At 37.3% G+C, this 21,703-nt stretch overlaps 1 protein-coding gene across 1 annotated transcript in view; it reads left to right on the forward strand.

Annotated features, from left to right (window-relative positions):
• LOC127944774 (cadherin-11-like) overlaps nucleotides 1-21,703 on the forward strand; it is a 77,795-nt gene that overhangs the window by 45,405 nt on the left and 10,687 nt on the right. The window contains exons 6-9 of the mRNA XM_052541018.1: nucleotides 14,112-14,293; nucleotides 18,938-19,194; nucleotides 20,469-20,605; nucleotides 21,265-21,386. Of these exons, the coding sequence (XP_052396978.1) occupies nucleotides 14,112-14,293; nucleotides 18,938-19,194; nucleotides 20,469-20,605; nucleotides 21,265-21,386 (698 nt within the window). The remainder of the gene's footprint in view (nucleotides 1-14,111; nucleotides 14,294-18,937; nucleotides 19,195-20,468; nucleotides 20,606-21,264; nucleotides 21,387-21,703) is intronic.

Here is a 21,703-nt window from a genome sequence, read left to right on the forward strand (position 1 = left end):
TCGCCTGAACTATGGTTTCGGGAAACATAGAGGCCCCTTTTTTAACGATCTAAACGCAAAGTGTAAAGCACACGGCGCAGGTGCACTCAGGGTGTGTCCAAATCCACTTTTGCTATTTTAACGATGGAAAAACAGTTGGCGCGCCCGGGCGCAAGGTCTAAACGGGTTGTCCCTATACTCTTAATGAGTAATGGGTGTTTTTTGGGTGCAATAAACCAATCAGAGTCTCATCTTCCATTCCCTTTAAGAGCCAGTTGCACTCATATGCGAGCAAATAGATAGCTTAATTCTGATACATGCGATGAGTATAGACCGTGTCTGTTGCTTTCACTCAACTGAACCATTTATAATGGCTGGATATGTTTTATAACAATTCTTATGCTTTCTTTCCTCATGGAATTTTTTTGGACTTTTCTGCCTCTTCGGATCATTTTTCTGTTCACACAGACTGTGGAGAGACAGACTGTGGAGAGATGGTGTGCAGCTTCATGACATGTGAAGTTTAGTGCCGATGGAGAGCTTCTGGGACATCCCAGCACGTCCCAGCAAGTTCATTTGGAGTTCTTTTTTTTTTTTTTAATTAATGAATTAATTTCAGTCAAACTTGCATTCACTAATGCTGGAGTAAGATTTTAGAAGAAAATTGTCGGTCCTGTTTAATGTTGGTGCTAGTAAAGGTTTGAGAACTAGTGAAAGTGACATGACATTCAGCCAAGTATGGAGACCCATACTCAGAATTCATGCTCTGCATTTAACCCATCCAAAGTGCAAGCTCACGGAGAAGAGAACACCACACACACACACACACACACACACACACACACACACACACACACACACACACACACACACACACACACACACACACACACACACACACACACACACACGGAGCAGTGGGCAGCCATTTATGCTTGGCACCCGGGGAGCAGTTGAGGGTTCGATGCCTTGCTCAAGGGCACCTAAGTCGTGTTATTGTCAGCCCGAGATTCGAACCCACAACCCTAGGGTTTGGAGTCAAACTCTCTAACCACTAAGCCACAACTTCCCCGAAAACTAATGGCCTGGCTTCACAGACACGGCTTAGACTAAGCCAGGATCTTAGTTCAGTTAGTACATTTAAGTCATTTTCCTTGACATGCCTTAGAGAAAACATTACTGGTGTGCATCTTGAGACAAAACAAAGGCAGTGGTATTTTTAAAGATCAGTCAGTGAAAGTTTCTATCAGTTGAAACAGCTCAGAATTACATTTTAGTATTGGGCTGATGTTAAGCCTTGTCTGTGAAACCAGGGGTACAAGTAACCCACTTTGGTAATGTTTTACAATAAGGTCTCATTTGTTGTACATGGATAGATACTTTTCTTTTTTTCTTGTTTATTAAATGTGTGTCGTTTGTGTGTTAGTAATCCTATATGTTATGGGGACCAAATGACTCCACAAGTATAGTAATACCAGTAAATTTTGACCTTGTGGACATTTTTAGGTTCCCAATGAGGAAACAGGTTTACACATCTTACAGAATGATGTTTTCCATGATGGTGAAATTAACATTGTTCTCCAGACTCTTTCTAATAAGTGAGTTGAAGTGTTGTAACTGTATAGTGTAGGGTTTTTCTTGTGCATCAGCAAAAAACATTTTTGTTTATTTTTTTTAGAGATTGATTTGTCAATAAATGTAGAGGGTTTACCATGTTGTGTTTTTGCTTTGATTGTAACTAGGTTATTAAGAGATTATTATTATTATTATTATTATTATTATTATTTAAATACTAAATGTCAATTTCATTACCTGATATTTGACATTGAAGTATATTTTAGTTCACATTAAATTGCTTATTCAGAAGTAAATATTTACCATATTTCAAATCACATATAAAATATACTAAAGTCCCACTTAATTTGTTCAAAAATATCACTCAAAAGTTAAACTAATTGGAGTTAATGTAATTTTAAATTGTAATATATTTGAAATCAATTACAAATAATATGCATTTATGTGGTCAAAAACATTACATTTAATTCACACTTAAGTGTATTGTTAACTGGCATTAAAGTGTATTTTAGTTCACATTAATTGCATGTCAATACATTAATAGTACGCTTTAAGCATATTTTAAAGACAATAGAAGCAATTAGGTACATATAATTGTACATATTAAGATGTAGTTAAAAGTGCCACTTAAGTTGTTCAAAATAAATCATTCAAAAGTTCAACTTACTTCATTTAATATAACTTTAATGTGATACATTTGAAATTAATTACAAATACAATGTACTTAAGCGCCAAAAATACAATATTTAATTAGCATTTTTGTGAGTCAATCAGAGATGTATAAGGTACTAGAGACCCATACTTGAGTAAAAGTACAAGTGCTCTATCAAAAAAGTGACTTGAGTAGAAGTAAAAGTGCTCTTTAAGCACCACACTTAAGTAGAAGTACTAAAGTATTCAACATTTTTTGTACTTAAGTATTGCAAGTAGTCTATTTTAAAATTTACTACTCAAGTACTGAAAGTAAAAGTAGAAGTATTGTGTTATGTAGCTATTAAAAGTAACGTGAAAGTAACGTTAGTCAAAAGTTTGAACATATTGTTTTTACTATTTCAAATGATTAACCTAAAGGACAATCACAATTCCTTTGACTGTAACTTCTTGTAAACAAAAAATGGTTACTAGGGTTAGTTAGCCCAATTTGCAAAATGATGTCATTAATAACTTACCCTCATGTTGTTTCAAACCCCTAAGACATCAGAGGGTCATTTAGAATTTTTTGAAGCATCGAAAATACATTTTGGTCCAAAAATAGCAAAAACTAGACTTTATTCAGCATTGTCTTCTCTTCCGTGTCTGTTGTAAGACAGTTAAAAACAAAGCAGTTTGTGATATCTAGTTCGCGAACCAATCATTCGATGTAACCGGATCTTTTTGAAACAGTCCACCAAATCAAATTGAATCGTTTTAAACAGTTCGCGTCTCCAATACGCATTAATCCACAGATGAATTAAGCTGTTAACTTGTTTAATGTGTCTGACACTCCCTCTGAGTTAAAACAAACCAATATCCCGGAGTAATTCATTGACTCAAACAGTACACTGACTGAACTGATGTGAAGAGAGAACTGAAGATGAACACCGAGCCGAGCCAGATAATGACTCGTTCACGAGTCAAGAACCGTTTCTGTCAGACGCGTCCGATTCGTGAACCGATGAGCTGGTGATACTGCGCATGTGTGATTTAGCGTGAGGCAAACCGACACAGAGCGTCTGGAACCGAACTGATTCTTTTGGTTATTGATTCTGAACTGATTCTGTGTTAATGTTATGAGCCCAGGTGCAGTCAACGCCAATGACGCCATTGCATCGAGCGCAAAAGAATCGGTGAACTGTTTTCTTCAACTGGTTTATTGAATCGAACTGTCAGAAAGAACTAACGTTACTGGTCATCCGAAAACCGATGCAACCGGTTCTTGACTCGTGAACGAGTCATTATCTGGCTCGGCTCGATGTTCATTTCTCTCTTCACAGCAGTTCAGTCAGCACGCGCAGTCTTCTTAATCGCTTGTTTCGCTCAATGATGTGCCAGCTTCATCAAACCTGCCATCTACAGTTCTGGCGGTGGTTTGTAATGGAATGATTCGTAACATTATTATAATTGTAACGAGTAACGATGCAGCACATAAAAAAATATCGGAGTAAAAGTATTAAACTCAGCGAAAATATGTACCGAAGTAAAAGTGGAAGTAGGAGAAAAAAATAATACTCTACTAAAGTACAGATACCGCCTTTTAGTACTTAAGTACAGTAGTGAAGTAGTTCTACTTCGTTACTATACATCTCTGGAGTCAATGTAGCATTTATGTAATTAGCATTTATGTGTGTGAGCCTGAACACACCTCTTAGACCAGCAAGCCCATGGGCGGAAATGAATGCAAATGCTTTTGCTAATTAAATGACGTAGCGCTGGATGGGAAGATGCGAATGGCGCCGGACTGAAACTAGCAAACACACTTGCACTGCGCCTTGCGTCGCATTGCGCCGGGTGAATGATAGGGCCCAGAATCGTCAAACTATGTGGGTAACGATGGAACTTGCAAACATAGTTGGCTATCGATGCTTTTGGGAAACGCAGCCCAGTTCTGTTATCTAGTGTAGTCTATATAGTCATTTCCACTTTACTATTCTATTTTAATCTACTCTTCTCTGTTGTATGAAAGGATCATATCTTCTGTTGTCTATTCCACTCTCCTATTCTATTCTATTACTTATTACTATATTTTATTTTATTGTAATCTGCTGTAGTCTAGTGTAATCTGGGCTGGTCTAGTCTAGTCCAGTTCTGTTATGTTCTAGTCTAAGTCTATATACTCATCTCCACTTTACTTCTGTTCTATTCTACTCTACTCTATTCTACTCCACTCTAATGTATGAAGGAATCATATCTTCTGTAGTCTACTCTTCTATTCTATTCTATTCTATTCTATTCTATTCTATTCTATTCTATTCAATGAAGGATCATGTCTGCTCTAGTTTACCAGTTATTTCCTGTTCTAGTCTGATCTATCATACTCTGGTCCAGTATTCTCTGTTCTGTTCCAATCTGGTTTTGTCTGGTACAAATGTAGTCTTGTCTAATCTGGTCTAGTCTAGTCCACTCTGTTATATTCTATTCTACTTCACTGCACTGTTTTATTCCAGTTTTTCTAGTGTATCTTCTCTGGTCTAGTGTACTCCAGACTAGTTTACTCTTTCTATTTTAGTAAAGCCTAGTCTACTTAACTTTCTTCTATTGTAGTCCTGCCTAGTCTAGTCCAGTCTAGTCTGTTCTAATCTATTTCAGTACACTACACTGTTTATTCCCTATCTAGTTTACACAAGTTTGTTTTAGTCTTGTCATCTAATCTGTTTTAGTCAACTAAAACTAAATCTATCAAAAGTTATTTTTGTTAAATGACAAAAAGCCTAAATAAAGTAAAATACAAATATTAGATGAAAAAATGGCCAAAATTAAATAAGTTGAAGTACTACAATTACTAAAAATAAATGAAAGCTTAATAGAAATATTTAAAAAGAAACTAATAAAATACTAAAGCAAAAGCATTTAACGAAACTACTAAAAGTTTACAATTAAAATTAAAAAATATAAAAGCCAATTCAAAATATGAATAAATACTAGTATATAAGATTGTTTCAGACTAGTCTACTCTGTTGTGTTCTATTCTAGTCTAGTGTTCTCTGTCTAGTGTTCTCTGTTCTGTTCCAGTCTTAGTCTAGTTTGGTCTCATTTGTTTTCCATGAGCTCTCCTTCAGAGCAAATCAATTCTGAATTTATTGGCTATTTTGTTATGAAGATCAAGGAGCCACAGTGTGAACTCTTTATATCCCTGTCAGCATACACACTGCCCATTAGCTGCTCTTATGACATGCAGTGCACCGTTTGCTAACATCACAAATGCTGTTTCCACGTCCACGGTCAGACTACCCAACAGGAAGAGAAGAGATGTGGGCATTCAGGTTTCTGTGTGACATGATGTAACCTCTTGAAATGGATTCATGCTTTATTTCTCTTCTACTTTAAATCACTCTGTTCTATTTTCCTGACTGCACTTCTGTCCACTTGTTAGCCGCGGTGAGCTTATTACACGCATACTATTCATGCAGCGGATGCCGTCTTATTGCAGTAATTGATTGGCAGCTCAAAGACGTGAGTGGAGGTTTGGAGACTGTGGGCGTGATGTCAAAAGATGACACATGTGGGACCGACTAGCGTCTACTATATTATATTCTGTCTGATTGGGATGTGATCCTATCAGTCGATACACTAGAGAATCATGAAGTTCGCAATTAGTTAGCTGCATGATTCAATCGCCTGAACTGTTCGAAATGGCTTATTTCCCTAGAAATGTGTAATAACGTTAGCTGAATATCATGGCTTATGATATTTGTTGTGCTTCAATTGTATAATCACTTGTGTTTATCAACTCCCTGAATCCATCTCTATATCATGTGTCTCTTACAAAAGAACAGTATGTTTTTTTTTTAATTATCCTGAAAAAAAGCTATAAGACAAAATAATTTATTCTGTTTTAGTTTATTCTAGTCTACTTAGCTAAAATCTATTGTAGTCTTGTCTAATCTGGTCTAGTCTGTTCTGTTTTAATTCGAGTCTAGTGAACTTGGTTTGATTCTAATCATCTTATCTGGTCTGGTCTAGTTTAGGTCAGTCCAGTGCACTTTTTGTTATAGTTAATGAAAGCTCATCAAGCATCATCAAGACAATGTGGAAAAGAACTGTGGGAAAGAAAAATTAGTGTGTTAGACATGTGCCGGTATTCTGTAATGCAATATATCATGGTAATAATAAATATGCACGAAATTGTTATCATGGGCACTTCTTAATACTGTGAATAATTATATATAACAAATTATTCAGAATTTGGAATGCATTTTAAGAATAATTTCCCCATCAACTGGTCAAGATGCACAATGCCCTATATGCTGCTTGAAAGATGCAGGTGTTCACTGATGTAAACAAGCAAGCATGAGAAGCACATGGGGGAACACATGAGAGATGCGCTGAATGATAGCACATACACTCTCTGACAGCAGATGGCGCTTAACTGCAGAAAATACAGTCCTTACCATGGAAACCCCATTAATAAAGCAGCTACGCTACTTTCTAAAACATATTCAAATAATTTTATGAAGTGACGTACATGCACGAGAGATCACTTCCAGCACTTTCCGTGCTTTTGCAGACAAAGCCAGAGCGTTTACGATTACTGCTGCCCGCATTTTTGGACTATATTGCTTATTTTTTTGGACTGTGATTTTCAGCTTGATACCCTGACATCCTGCCTGTGTACCAAACACGATTCTGCCTGTTCTTCCCTGTTGTGTTTGCTGTCATTGACCCCTGCCTGTACGACCACAATGTTTCTTATTAAAAGCTTGCATGGATCTAACATTTTGTGATTACCCCTGCGTAACAACACAGATTGGTCTTTATTTGCACTTTAATCTGTATAAACTTTATATATTTTTCTGTTTTGCTTTATTGTATTTAAATGTTCAGTTAGTTTTGTTATAATAAAAGAGTTATTCAACCTGTTATACTGTATTATGAACAAAATTTCAATACCATGATAATACATAAAAGCATTAGCAATTAATCGCAACAAGAACATATTATACCGGCATAACTCTAGTAGTGGTTGTTGATTTCTGCAAATTTGAAAACTATTAAATTACTCTTATTGGACAGTTTAATACACTGTCCCCTGAGCACCCAGGATTTTTACCTTTATAAAGTTTTTATAAAATAAAAAAAAGAAAGAAAAACTTTAAGTTTGTAATATATATGTAATACATTTTTAGTGTAGCAGATATCAAGTAAAAACTTCATTAACACCCAATCCTGCTGAACTGATATCAAATATTAAATTATTAAAACAGGTCATGACTCACTTGGTCATGTTTAAAATCAGCCTAAAAGCAGTTTCAAATGGCTAATTAAAAATGTGATAATTTTTTTTCATATTCATATTTACCTTAATTTGTGAAATTTTCTGAGAAATGTAGATGTATAATTGCAATTAAGAGATGCCCGCTCTCTAATTCCTGTTTTTAGAGAGTGCACAAAAGAGATTTAATCAGTTTGAATGTCACACAGTGATATATAATGGCACAATGGATAGAGAGCATGTAGCATACTATTTCTGGCACATACAGTATGACAGATTTATGATATTCTGAAATCAGCCGATGTACTCATTTGCACATTTAAGAGCCACATGATCACAGGAATGCTGGTTCAAATACAGCCTGCGTGTTCACTTTCTGATCCCGTTCTTCTGATTTCTCTCTTTTCCTCCCTGTCCTATATAATAAATGCAAAAAGGCCTATAAATAAAATATTCAGGAAAAAATAAAAACAGAAGTATGTGTTAACTATGTAAAAAAATGCACTAAAACATATTTAATTAATATCATAATGTAACACATTAGGTTAACAGGATATCTTTGACAGTGCTAATAATGTATGAAACATAATGCAGTGTTTAGTAAAACTTTGTCAGAAATGTTGTCTTTCAGAATCCCTGCCAGACTACACATTCAACTAACATACACTGCCTTTCAAAAGTGTTGGGTCAATAGAAGGAGAAATTAATTTTTGTATTTAGCAAGGATGCAAAATTGATCAAAGTTACAGTAAAAACGTTTATAGTGCTACAAAATGCTGTTATTTTGAACATTCTATTAAACAAAGAAACGTGAGAAGAAGAAGAAAAAACAACTGATGCATCATGGTTTCCACAGAAATATTAAGCAGCAGCAACTGTTGATAAAATGATAATAATATAATGTTTCTTGAGCATCAAATCAGCATGATTTCTGAAACCTCATGTGACACTAAATTATAAAATATATTTCATATATTTTAAATATATATTTTATTTTAAAATACATTCAATTAAAAAACAGCTACAATATGCTGTTCACAATATTACTGTTTTTACTATATTTTGGATCAAATAAATGTAGTCTTGGTAATCAAAAGGGTAGAGTAGTCTTTTAAAAACAGTAAAAAATCTTATAAACTTTTGAATTACAGTGTACATTTAACTAGCATATTGAATTTTGTGCATTGATCAGCTTGAAAAATACTGCTTTTTGCATGTTTAAATGAAAGAATAACAGTATACAATGCTGTTTTTGTCTGATTTTATTCTGTATTTAAAATACGAACATCTGAGTTACATAAATGTTGGTGTTTCTCAATTGAAATCGATAGGAGCCGTATGGGGGAAAATATGGTCCCTGGCTAAACTGACTTGCTTTAAATGGTAAATTCTGGTCTTGTATCCTCTTTAGATCAGGAAGCCATCCAAATTGTGTAGTGTTGGGCCAGGACTGGAAAACACTGCTTTACAGTGTTTGTACATCGATCCTCTTCAGAGACTCAGCACTCTACGAGATCAATGATTGCAGAGTGAGAAAACAAGTCTCTGAGAATCTGAACTTGACATCCCGTGAGTCTCTCAGGACACTATGCTGTATTTCCAGGTCCAGCCGAAGTGTTAAGGATGTCGTGTCCTGGTATGGATCGAGTCGTGACTCTCAACAGGAGCCGATTCATGGCATTGTAAAAAGTGTAACTGAATCTCTCAAACAAGCCTTGCGCCCGCTGACCCATGATCTGTGAATGCTTTCATTCTTGTTGTGTCTCTCTCGAAGTGCTAAAAACCTCTGCGCTGTGTGTTTCAAGGAGAGATATGAAAGTGTGGTTTGGTTTCTTGGACATAGGGAGCAACTGTGTGTACTGTATGTGTGTATGAAATATTTGATGATGTCTATAAAGATAGGATGCTTGCGGTATTTGCTATGTGTGTGAGATATCAACATTTGAGAGGTGAGTGTCAGTGACTGTAGATTTGAAAAAGCTTATGGGTTTCTGTCAGTCCATATCTGTCGGCTTTAATAAATGCATGTGTGAGTGAGTAAACAAAGCCCGAAGCCATTCGCTTGAGTCACCTCTGAGCAAGAGATGTCCGGTGAGTTGGCGTGAGCCTATAGGACTCATAACTCAATGTGACCCTCCAAGTTAGACAACTCGCCTCATTTCGCCAATGTAAATCACCATCCAGGACAGCTCAAGCTCGAAAGAGCTTCTGTAAAACACCTGCAAATAAAAAAAAAAGGAAACAAAAGTGAATTCCAATCGAATGCATGTAAACCACACCTTATGATGCTGATGAAAGCACAGGTGCCAACAGCCTTTTTTCCTGTCTTGTTTGTGAGTGATTCCGGGTTTTTTGAATGCTGAACTTTCTGAAGTTTACTGAAAAGATTAGAATGCTCGTGTTTGTTGGAAGTGCTGTGTTTGGTTCCGGAGCGGCGCTCGCTTGCTTGTTTTCCGTCTCGTTAGTCTGAAACAAGGAAACATGCGGTATTGTTTGCAACAACAAAGATGCCGAAAAGACTTTTTCTCCTCATGGGGACCCAGTGAAATAAAAAAATAAATAAAAAAATGTGGCTTTTAGTGTGTGTTTGTTAGCTTTCAGATTAGTGTTCACTCTTAAAAATAATGGTTTCTAATGGGGGTTTTCACAGCGGTGTCATAGAAGAAAGTTTTAGTGAACAGTTCTTAAAGGAATAGTTCAAACAGAATTTAAAATTTGCTGAACATTTACTCACCCTCAGGCCATCCAAGATGTAGACAAGTTTGTTTCTACACTGGAATAGATTTGGAGAAATGTAGCATTACATCACATGCTCACCAGTGATTCATCTGCAGTGAATGGGTGCCGTCAGAATGAGATTCCAAACAGCTGATAAAACATCACAATAATCCTGACTCCAGTCCATCAGTTAACATCTTGTGAATCGAAAGGCTGGGTATTTCTTAGAAACAAATTCATCATTAAGACATTTTAACATTAAAAACTGTCACTTCTGGATGAAATCTATAATTTATAATCATGCTTCGCCAGTGGAAAAGCCCATCCTCTGTTGTCCTCTCACACTGTTTTCACTTGTAAATGGTGCTTGATCTGTGCATATTTCTCTCCTGATTCAGAGGACATGACTTTTTCACCAGAGAAAGCAATATTATGGATATAGGACTCTGGATATTTTACCCAGAAGCAACGGGTTAAAGTTAAAAGAGTCTTGATGGATTGTTTCTTACAAACATGCAGCTTTTCTCTTTGATGTACTGGATCACTTCTGGTTTATTGTGATGTTTTTATCAGCTGTTTGGACTCTCATTCTGACGGCACCCATTCACTGCAGAGGATCCACTGGTGAGCAAGTGATGTAAAGCTAAATCTCCAAATCTGTTCCGATGAAGAAACAAACTCATCTGCGTATTGGATTGCATGAGGGTGAGTACATTTACAGCAAATCTGCATTTTTGTGTGAACTATTCCTTTAAAAGAATGGTTTCTTAGTGTTAATTTTTTCTTTTTTTTTTTCACTATAAAGGACCTTTTGCAATGTTAAACATTCTTCATGGAACCAGTTCCAATAAAGAAACTTTATTTAATAATACACTTTTAACAGATGTTTAAAATGTTCATTTCGACTCTTCTGAGAAACTGAACATCTAATACCATCACTAACTAGCAAGTTAGAGGCACAGCTTCCCCAAAATTGTGAGGTGAACATGAGGATGATTTAATGTTAATAAAATTCACAATTAATTTCAGTTTATGCCTCAGAATGTGTATATTTTTGTTTGTAATTTCACAGTTACCAATACCATTACGTGAAAGCTCCACTTTTCTATAGAAATTCTATTTCTATTCTATTAAAAAAAATTAGCCAATCAGCATCGAGTGTTCACTTTCAGCGCTGAGGAGTGTTGAGAAAAGAAACATCATAGAGGAGGCTAGCCTCGCTTCTGGTATATCAACCAATCATCGTAGAGACGTAAATTACGTGCTAGTTTGACGTCTCCCGTAGGGGCCCGGCAGATAATTTACCAAGTACTTATGATGAGTAGTGATACTGAATATTTGATTGCCAACAGATTTTCCTAGCTGTCATTCAAACAGCATATACAGTACACAAATTAAAATAATGGGAGCTAGAATATAGGCTCCAGCAGTAGGTCTGATTAAATAGCACAACAGGCAGCTCTCTTTTAACACAGACTTTTAAGAAATGGTGGTTAAGCAAATAATAATAATAACAATCAGCAGGGATCTCCAGACCAATACAATTCAAAAGTGTGCCTCCTCTATTTTAAAACCCACGAGCCGCCACTGCGTGGGAATAGCCAAGTGCCCTACGAAGTACACTCAAACAGTATTTAAAAGTGTTTAAAAACTGTTGCAGGGACCCTTAGCTAATGATAAGCAATATTTATTCCAAACACGTCAATGATCGTTTAGTGGGGAACGCTACAAAGATTGACTCTTGTAGGCCCTCAGAGGAATGACTACAGTATTGTAGTGCGTATTATAATTATGAAGTAGATTATAGTGCTGATGATTCTGGTGACTATTATCACCGTGTCAGAGATAATGATGATCTGTGTTGCGTCTCTTTCAGAGGGCTTCGGCCTGTCTGTAGAGTGCCTTCCTACAGATCCTCTCTTCAAAATCCACGTGATTAATATTTCATTTAAAGTTCAGAGCTTTCTGCATCAGTGCGCAACAAAATCACAGCTGAAAAATACAGCTCGGAGACACACAATACATCTTCCACCATATCCCTCCCTCCCTCCTACATGAATACACTCTCTGCTTTTCTGTCTTTCATTCTCTCTTCCTCTTTTCCCTTTCGTTTCCAGGGTCTCCTGATGCTGTTTCCTCTTTTGTTCTTTCTATCTCTCCCCTAATCTCTCCTCATCCCTTTCTCCTCCTCTGAATAATACACAGTGTTAATACACTGTGCAAAGAAGCCATATTGTATTCCCACAGTGTGTTTCTGTGATCATCTTCTCTTGGCTGCACTCAGCTTTAATGAATGTTAGGAGTTATTAGCTGGCACAAACTGCCTCTGGTGAATCACACTGTCTCAGCCTTTGTTGTTTGCATGATTCATTTTCTGTTCTGGAGCAAATTTGGCTCTTAAAAGAAGCAAGGAATCATCAGTGTCCTGCTTCATATTTCTATCACACTCTCTTTTTGGATCTTTCTTACCCGGTCTCTCTGCTATCCTCTTCCAAAAGCATGTTTGGAATTAATAATTTGTGTTTTTGCAGTGATACTATAGCGATGCTGCTCAAATGTTCTATTTCTAAAACTTTAGAAATTCTACAATAATATCTATCTATCTATCTATCTATCTATCTATCTATCTATCTATCCATCTATCCATCTATCCATCTATCTATCTATCTATCTATCTATCTATCTATCCATCTATCCATCTATCCATCTATCCATCTATCTATCTATCTATCCATCTATCCATCTATCCATCTATCCATCTATCCATCTATCCATCTATCTATCTATCTATCTATCTATCTATCTATCCATCCATCTATCTATCTATCTATCCATCTATCTACAGTATCTATCTCTATCTATCTATCTGTCTATCTACAGCATCTATCTTTATATATCCATCCATCTATCTATCCATCTATCTATCTATCTATCTATCTATCTATCTATCTATCTATCTATCTATCTATCTATCTATCTATCTATCTATCTATCTATCTATCTATCTATCTATCTATCTATCTATCTATCTATCTATCTATCTGTTCGTCTGTCCGTCTGTCCCGTCTATCTGCTGTATACAAATAAATATTGTTAGTGGTTCTTATATTGCAGGTACTGTTACTCATATTTAAAATTAGGGATTGTCCAATAAAAATCTAATAAATGTAATTAATCTGAACTACAGAACTAAGTGAACTAAATAACTGATCTGTTTGTGCTGCAAACATGAATGATTCCTCAAATCACATGCTTCGTTTAAGACAGGTGTGCTCTTACTTTTGAAAGCATTCAAACATGGTTTATGGATGATCAAAAAAATGAAAAAAAACTCATAGACTTACATTGTAGCAACACCTGACCTGTATTTATGGACCAGAATATCACTGTTTTGACTTGACCTATTAAGTAACCACCCAAAACACCCTAGAAACCACATAAAAGTTAACTGAGAACCACTCCGAACTCTTTGGCAACACATTTGTTTCTGTTATCGTGATTGATCATGGTATAAGATCTGATGCGTGTCTCTCGTGTGAGATGAGAAACACTTTTCATTCTCTTATGGAATGCAGTATATTGCCTGCGTTATTTGCTGTCTCTAATTAGGTTTAAACACACTCAAGCAGGTTTTCTCTTTTTAGAGTTGTATTTTTGGCCCGTGATTTAGCTGCCGCACACAAAGACAGAAGAGCCAGTTATTAAACTGTCTTAGAAAAACTGTCTTTGAGAACAAATGGCAAGGCATGACTTCCGTTGCAGTGTTTTTTATGAAACTCTAGTTTAGGATAGAGGTCAAGCTGATTTGAAAAGGCCGTAGGGGTTTTGTACGGATGCAGTAACCTCATGTAAATGAGATTAATGATGATCTTCTAATTTTATGTTATGGCTGTGTTTTTGCCTGATTATTTACCATCCCTGTTTCCTGCAGTTATGTGGTCATTTTCAGTCTCTGAATTGGCCGTCCCCGGGGTGGAGATTGGTCGTCTCTCTGCAACAGATGCAGACCTGGGTGAAAACGCTCGGATGGACTTTATGATCGTGGACGGAGAGGCAGGGGACACCTTCAACATTACTGGATTGAACCAAGAGGCTGTGATTTTATTAAACAAGGTGGGAGTAAAGAAACGGAAATACCTACAGTAATGCTGTTTTCTTCCATACATTCCCAAATTAGAACCAAATCCAATTTTATGCTATATCAGTCTGTATGACTCAAAACTGTTGATTGTCTTAAAAGTGAAAAATGCATAAGTAGTGAATGAGGAATATTCATATTATGAGCTAAGAAAATGCCAAATTTCTCATTTTCCTATTTCTTTTGTCCAACACAGACATTCTTTTATGTAGTTAGGCATCATACTGACACTTGAATTACCATAGCAAGCAATGTAGCTGCCCTACATATGGATTACATTGACTGTCAAAAGGAATGAATTCAATTTCATTACTTGCAAAATGATTGTCAGTCTCTGGGGATGAATGTAGCAAATATACTGTACAGTGATACAAAAGCCAAGGATGGGCTATACTGCTATACTGTATGTATAAACTGTATGTATGTGTGTGTGTGTGTGTGTGTGTATATATATATATATATTATATATATATATATATATTGATTTAAAAAATATATATATAACCATAACAACACATTAAACACTCAAAACACTAGTAACTTCATAGCAACAAGCTTTTTTTTTTTTGTTTACCCTTAACAACCGTATAGTGATGATGGTGGTAACCATTCAAAAAACCCAGGCAAACACATAGTGCACTAAAAATGTCCTAGCAAATACTCTGAACACTCCAGCAACCACATGTCAATGTCTCCATGCCAAAAAATGGGGGTGACTGGTAAGGGGTTAATAACCCTCAAAAATCAACTGCATAGCAAACACCTTGGCAACCACCCAGAAACATTTAGGATGTGTTCACTCTTGTAGTTCAGTTCCAAAAAAGAAAACAATACATTTGCACCTGGTCCGGTTGAATGAGGTATATTTTGCAATGAAACTCACAGAACACCCTAAACAAAATCTGTGATCGACTTAAAGGGATACTCCACCCCAAAATGGAGATTTTGTAATTAATCACTTATCCCAGGGGTAGGCAAGTTCGGTCCTAGAGAGCCGCAGTCCTGCAGAGTTCAGCTTCAACCCTAATCAAACACACCTGAACAAGCTCATCAATGTCTTCAGGATTAATAAGTCAGTCTATAGGGAGGTGAGGGTTTTTTTAGGGTTGGAGCTGAACTCTCCAGGACCAAACTTGCCTACCCCTGACTTATCCCCATGGCCAAACCCGTAAAAGCCTTGTTTCTCTTCGGAACACAATTTTAGATATTTTGGATGAAAACTGGGAGGCTTGTAACTGTCCCATAGACTGCCAAGTAAAATACACGGTCAAGGTCCAGAAAAGTATGACCAAATACAATGTGTTGTTTTCTTCTTTTTTTGTGTGTGGTTCGCATTCACACTGCTCTTTTTGCAAGTGAACCACACATGTGCTAAAGGTCATTCATTAATTGAACAGAAATTCTTCAGCGTACAAGAGTTCATTTAGAAGCGGGTCGAGACCACTACTTCAGCTGGGTCTCTGTGCGGTTGTTTGGTCCGTACCTGAGTGCGATTGCTGTATTCAAACCTGCCCAAAAGATCGGCACCAATGAAGGAAATTAACTTGAGTTCGATTCAGTCGAACCAAACAAGACGGGTTTGGATTCACCCTTTCTCGAACTGCACTAACAGAGAAATCGCACCATTACATTACAGCAGCCAGTAGCTAAATTAGGCGCGGTCACTTTAAGAGACGATGAACGAATCCAATATAATACACATCCAATTTTTTTCCTCAGCTGTTTACTTTCACTTAAGAAATAACTGACATTTTTTTTTAGCATAATTTCCAAGGTGGATATTTTAAAATATTTTTTATGTATTTGTCGGCACAAGAGCAAAAATAAGCAAATTCGATGTCCAAGTGTTTTGAGACGCCTTTCTCTTTGCAGAAGAGAGCTCGGTTCAGTGTCGCTGTCTGTGATATGCGTCTCTCTCTCTCTCTCGGCACCGAACACAGTGCACGAGTAACAAGCTACTCCATTCAGCTTTTCCGCGTCTTGTGTTTGGATGCTTTAATGTTTAAATCGACAAGCGGTAATTGGCTTAACAACACGTGAAAAAGATAAGCTTTCGTGACGATGCACAGCAGTGGCCCGTCAAATGTCCTGAGCATCTTTTTAGGCTGGCCTCAGCCAGTCGGTTATATAAAATATCAAGGTGAAAGTCATCATAGCTTGCTTAGTATAGACCCAGCTCGCAAGCCAACTGTGAGAATAGATTAACGGCGATATTTTTTTTATCGCCCGATAAGAGTCTCGCGTTAACGCAGCACATTAACGCCGATAACGGCCCACCACTAGTTTTAATTGAACCAAACATGACAAATGTGAACACACTCTTACAGCTACCTAATAACCACCTAATAATGCCCTAACAAACACTCAGAACACTGTAGTAACCACAAAGCTACACCTGGGAAACCACAAACCAGTGCACTGAAAACAACAACCCTAGTAACCATGTAACTACGTAATAAAAAAACATTCTGAATGCTTTAGATGGATGCCAACACCCTGGCAATCACCAACAATGCCTCATTGTGGTAATGACTTTTGCACTGGAAAGTATGACTCATTTCCATTCAGAAAGTGAAACAATTTGGTTGTATTTACGTTGCATGTATTCTAAGTTGTGAGAGGGCAAAGTTAAAAGCAAAGCAATAATAAAGAAAGAAGTTACAGCAGAATGAATCTCAAATTAGTTAAATTGACTCTGAGTTCAAATGTAAATGAAGGTAATCTGCAGCACAAACGTCTGCCAGCGAACATCCATATTAGCGCCGGCAGAAAGAGTATTGAACCTGCGGCCCCCGGAGAGACCTCCTCACAGCACACAAAGGCAGCTGTTTGTATAAATATAAACTTTGCAGGGACAGAAAATGTGCATTTCATATAAAATGACTTTGTGTGATGGTAAGTCACATGTAACTATTTGAGAAGAGAAGAGATTCCACCTTTTAGCTGATTCAAAATAATCAAACTGGAAAATGAATCACACGCTATTTTCTGCCCTGATAAGTGCTTATAAAGACAGACATGTATGTATGTGTGTGTGTGTGTGTGTGTAAGTGAGAGATCTTTACCCATTCACTGAGCGCACTACTTCAATGACAGGTGTGTATGTGCAAGCTAAAGACAGCCAGAACAAACAGAACGAGGAGAGACGCAGATAAAAAGGAAACAGGAAAGAGAAGGTTGTGAGAAACAAGATGAGTCAGAGACATGGGTGGGGCGGTGAATACGAAAAGACAGCGGAAGAACGCATAGAGACTAATGCAGCTGAGTAACAAGGGAGAGGAAGCGTGTGGAGATGTAGATTAACACAAGTGACAGAGCATTGCATGTGTGTTAGCGGCTCACAGCACTGCTCGTGCCCATTGCTCTAATGCACACACACCACTACACACGGTTCTGCTGACCTTTCAGTACAGTATTATAAACTTTTGATGCATTTTATTTTTCTCCTCAAATCCACTTATACTTTTAGTTATACTTGAAAGAGCAGTGTGACCCAAATCCTGTCACAACATCAGAATCCATCTATCCATCCATCCATCCATCTACTGTCAGGGTTTTGGTAAGGGAGGAACTCAGGTGCAGACAGGGATTCTCAAACAAAGGGTTTATTAAATACAAAAAGGGGAAAACAAAACCCACGAGGGGGAAAACAATAGCTAGGGAAAAGACTAAACAACCAAACAAGACTGGGCAGACAAGATCAAGACACAAAACACCAACTATAAACAAACACTCACGGTATATAAAGACTTCTTGAGGAACAATCACAAGTGATGAACACAATGAACCGACGCAAGACAGAGCACACTAGGAGATCTAAATAGGGGGAACAATCAAGACACGACAGGTGGCACAGATGGGACAATCAAGACACGACTAGGTTAACAAGGGGGGCGGGGCAAGGGAACGAGACAACACAAGCACATGGCCCAAAGACAAGGCCATGCGCTTGTACACAAAACATGGGTCTGTCATGATCCTGCCTCAAGACTAGGAAAAATCAAGGACACGAGGGCAGAATCATGACATCTACAGCTTTAAATTCTCTGTAAGTTATGTAAATACAGTTGGTCACGTCATGTGCTCATGTCACTCCCATTAATGCCTCATTTAAAGTCAACATGACATCAAAATAGACCCCATTAACTTTCTTGATCGGCTCATAATGTCGTCCTGTTATTTTACATCACTTGCATCTTCTGACACTTTGATTGTGGACACCTACGGTTCTCCAATCTAATTTTGTCCAGCTTCAAAAGTGCATCCACAACCTCTAATACAGTTCTGAAGCGGTTATGGATGTTAATATAACCACATCCATGACTTCCTTCCATCTTAATACCAGCAGAGCAAGCCCTGCAGTAGTTTAAGTTATGAAGCACTGAAACCCAGACACATTGCTTTTTTTTTTTGACTCTCTGTATTGGTTTTGCTTTTTTTGTAAGTGAGGTGCAGAGATGAAAAAGGAGTGAAAGTGGGAGTTTCAGCATCTCACTGAAATGAAAAGATATTTCAGAGTGCCTTCCTGGTGCCAAAACACAGTAAAAAGAATGATGGTGTATGTGAGTTTCAATAAATGAGTGTTTTACGAGGGAGCGTTTTTTATCTTGGAACACCAGGCTGTGGACTATGAGAGGCGAAGCACCTACACTCTCGCAGTGGAGGTGCAAAACCCAAACGTGGACTCACGATTCCTCAGACGAGGTCCGTTTAAGGACCGGGCAATGGTGCGTATCACGGTTCTGAATGCAGATGAGCCGCCGAAGTTCTCCCGTTCACGGTACCGGCTGGATGTGTCGGAAAACTGTCCTCCAGCATGTGTGGTGGGAAGAGTGGCCGCTGTGGACCCGGATACAGGCCTCAGTAACAACATCAAGTAAACACCTTTTTACTTTATTACTCAGTATGACTTGCTTTTAGTCACATATACATGTAAATGGGGGAATCCCACAAGAACACATTGGTCACACGTCCTGATTTTGCTGAGTTAGATGTGTTCCTAGGTCAACATATTTTGTTGACCCTGGAACAACAGTTTACTCCAAAAATATATTCTTGACCATATCCCTACACCTAAACCTAACCCTAACCATGAGTAATCCCTAAAATCAGAGGAAATGATAGATGAATGACACTGGTGTACAAGCACCAAACAGTGATTTTAAGCGTAAACTTCACAAAATCTATAAACTGGTTCTTCAAATCTGATTGGTTTATCACAATGTTGTTCCAGGGACAACAAAGATGTTGTCCCAGGAACATGTCTCACTTGGTAAAATCAGGTTCTGCACATTGATCACCCCAAAATCAATGCAAAAGTATTTTGCATACAGAAAATGAATAATATATATATATATATTAGAAGTATGAGACATATTCATGATAATTTCAGTATGCATATTTCCCCCAAAGTATTTTTGCCATGATGTATTTATCATTTATTTATTAAATATTTTTCATAATTCTCAATGTTGTTGCTCAGATCTTTTTAATTCAAATTTAGCGTTTTTCATAAACTAAGTTTACTTTTATGTGCCAGAGGCTTTTGAAGGCCACATTAAAACTGAAACTTCGATTTTGGAAACTTTCTACCAATTTATTTGTGCTGTTTTTCAAATGAATTTTATTTACCCATGTTACCCACTTTTAATTTTGAACTTCAAAAATATGAATATTAATGATTAAAATATATATATATATATATTAATTTAAAACCAGATCTAAACAAAGAATCATATCAGTATTTATTAATTTTATAAATTATTAATAGCAAGGCAGTAATAAAAGCTTGAGATAATATAAGAAACCTCTTTAAAAAATCTTACTTATCCCAAACTTTTGAACAGCAGTGTAGACCGACACACACACACACACACACACAGATTCCTTTGATTTCGGGGTGATATTTTACCAGGATATGCTCGTGACATGTTTTTGTGAGTTTTACAGATACAGCACATACAGTTTTTACATTATTAGTTAAAAAAACTCATATTGCATCATGTCTCTGTCTGCCACAGGAAGCATGTGGGCTGTTTTCATGAAACCTGTTCTGTTTCACTTGCTTAACTGGGTTATTGATGGACTGGCTGCTTTATATCTTCTAATCTGTCTGCCCTCCTCCTTTTATCCCTGTCCATTTCCTCTCAGGTACTCAATTGATCCCGAGTCGGACCCCGAGGCGCTGTTCCGTATCGCCTCTGACAATGGCCTCATCACCACTGCCGTGGAATTGGATCGGGAACAGGAGCAATGGCATAACATTACTGTCATCGCCACACAGAGAGGTACCAGAACTCCTCTGCACCGCCGCTCTTAAAGAGACATCACATCACGTCTGAGCATCTGACAATTTCACACAGGTAGCAGCGTGTAATCAGCCCACAGGAAAGCTATTACTTCTGTGGTGGCCGTGGACATGAAAACTCATGGCAGAGACACGTACAAACAGAAATGGAAGAGAAATAGAATGAAAACTCGAATTGCTTTTGAGTCTGGTCCACCCGAGCTCAAGGTCACCCGTTTGTGCTTCCCGTTGGCCCTCATAAAACACTATCTTGCATCCCCAGAAGTGACTCGGAGTCTTTAGTGGATTTGTTCAGCTCATATTTGGTAATTACTTTCCTATTAGATACACGCTCGAGTGTGATAAGTGTGCCTCTGTTATGGCTTTATGTAATGTCATATTCAGAACATCAGATGACGTTCAGGCCACTTCTGGTCATGATACAACATTATGTCCCAAAAGAGCAAAGAGCGTATATAGAACAGTAACAGAACAGATTGGAGTTAACTTCTGTTTCATGGTCAGTAAGATTTAGCTGACCTACTTGCAGCTTAAAAACTTTAGATTTCTAACTAACTTTGCTTTATACATATACTTTATACATACATACATACATATATATATGTATAACCCATCATGCTTTTCTTTTCTGTTTCTTAGACAGCCCCAACCAAGTCACCAGGGTAGCGGTTGCCATAGAGACACTGGACATCAATGACAATGCCCCCGAGCTGGACCGACAATACAACACGGCCGTGTGTGACTCCAGCGCTGTCGGACAGGTCAGTGATCTTTGACCCCTTGAAGGCTGCAATGGAATGAGTCTGTAAATGACGCAGCATGGTCTGCATTAAAAGATTATTGTGGCCAAGAAGCATCCACAGTGGAAGACCGTGAAAGACAACCAAACTGAAAATTTTTAATAAAATATGTAAAAATAAATAACATTAAATATATATATATATATATATATATAAAGATAAAGACTAAATGTCTTATATATATATATATATATATATATATATATATATTGTGATGATTGATTCTGACTGGTCAATAGCAGCATTAAAATATTAAAATAAAATACAAAATATAAATT

The sequence above is a fragment of the Carassius gibelio genome, chromosome A23 (assembly GCF_023724105.1).
Source record: "Carassius gibelio isolate Cgi1373 ecotype wild population from Czech Republic chromosome A23, carGib1.2-hapl.c, whole genome shotgun sequence".
NCBI classification, from domain to species: Eukaryota; Metazoa; Chordata; class Actinopteri; order Cypriniformes; family Cyprinidae; genus Carassius; species Carassius gibelio.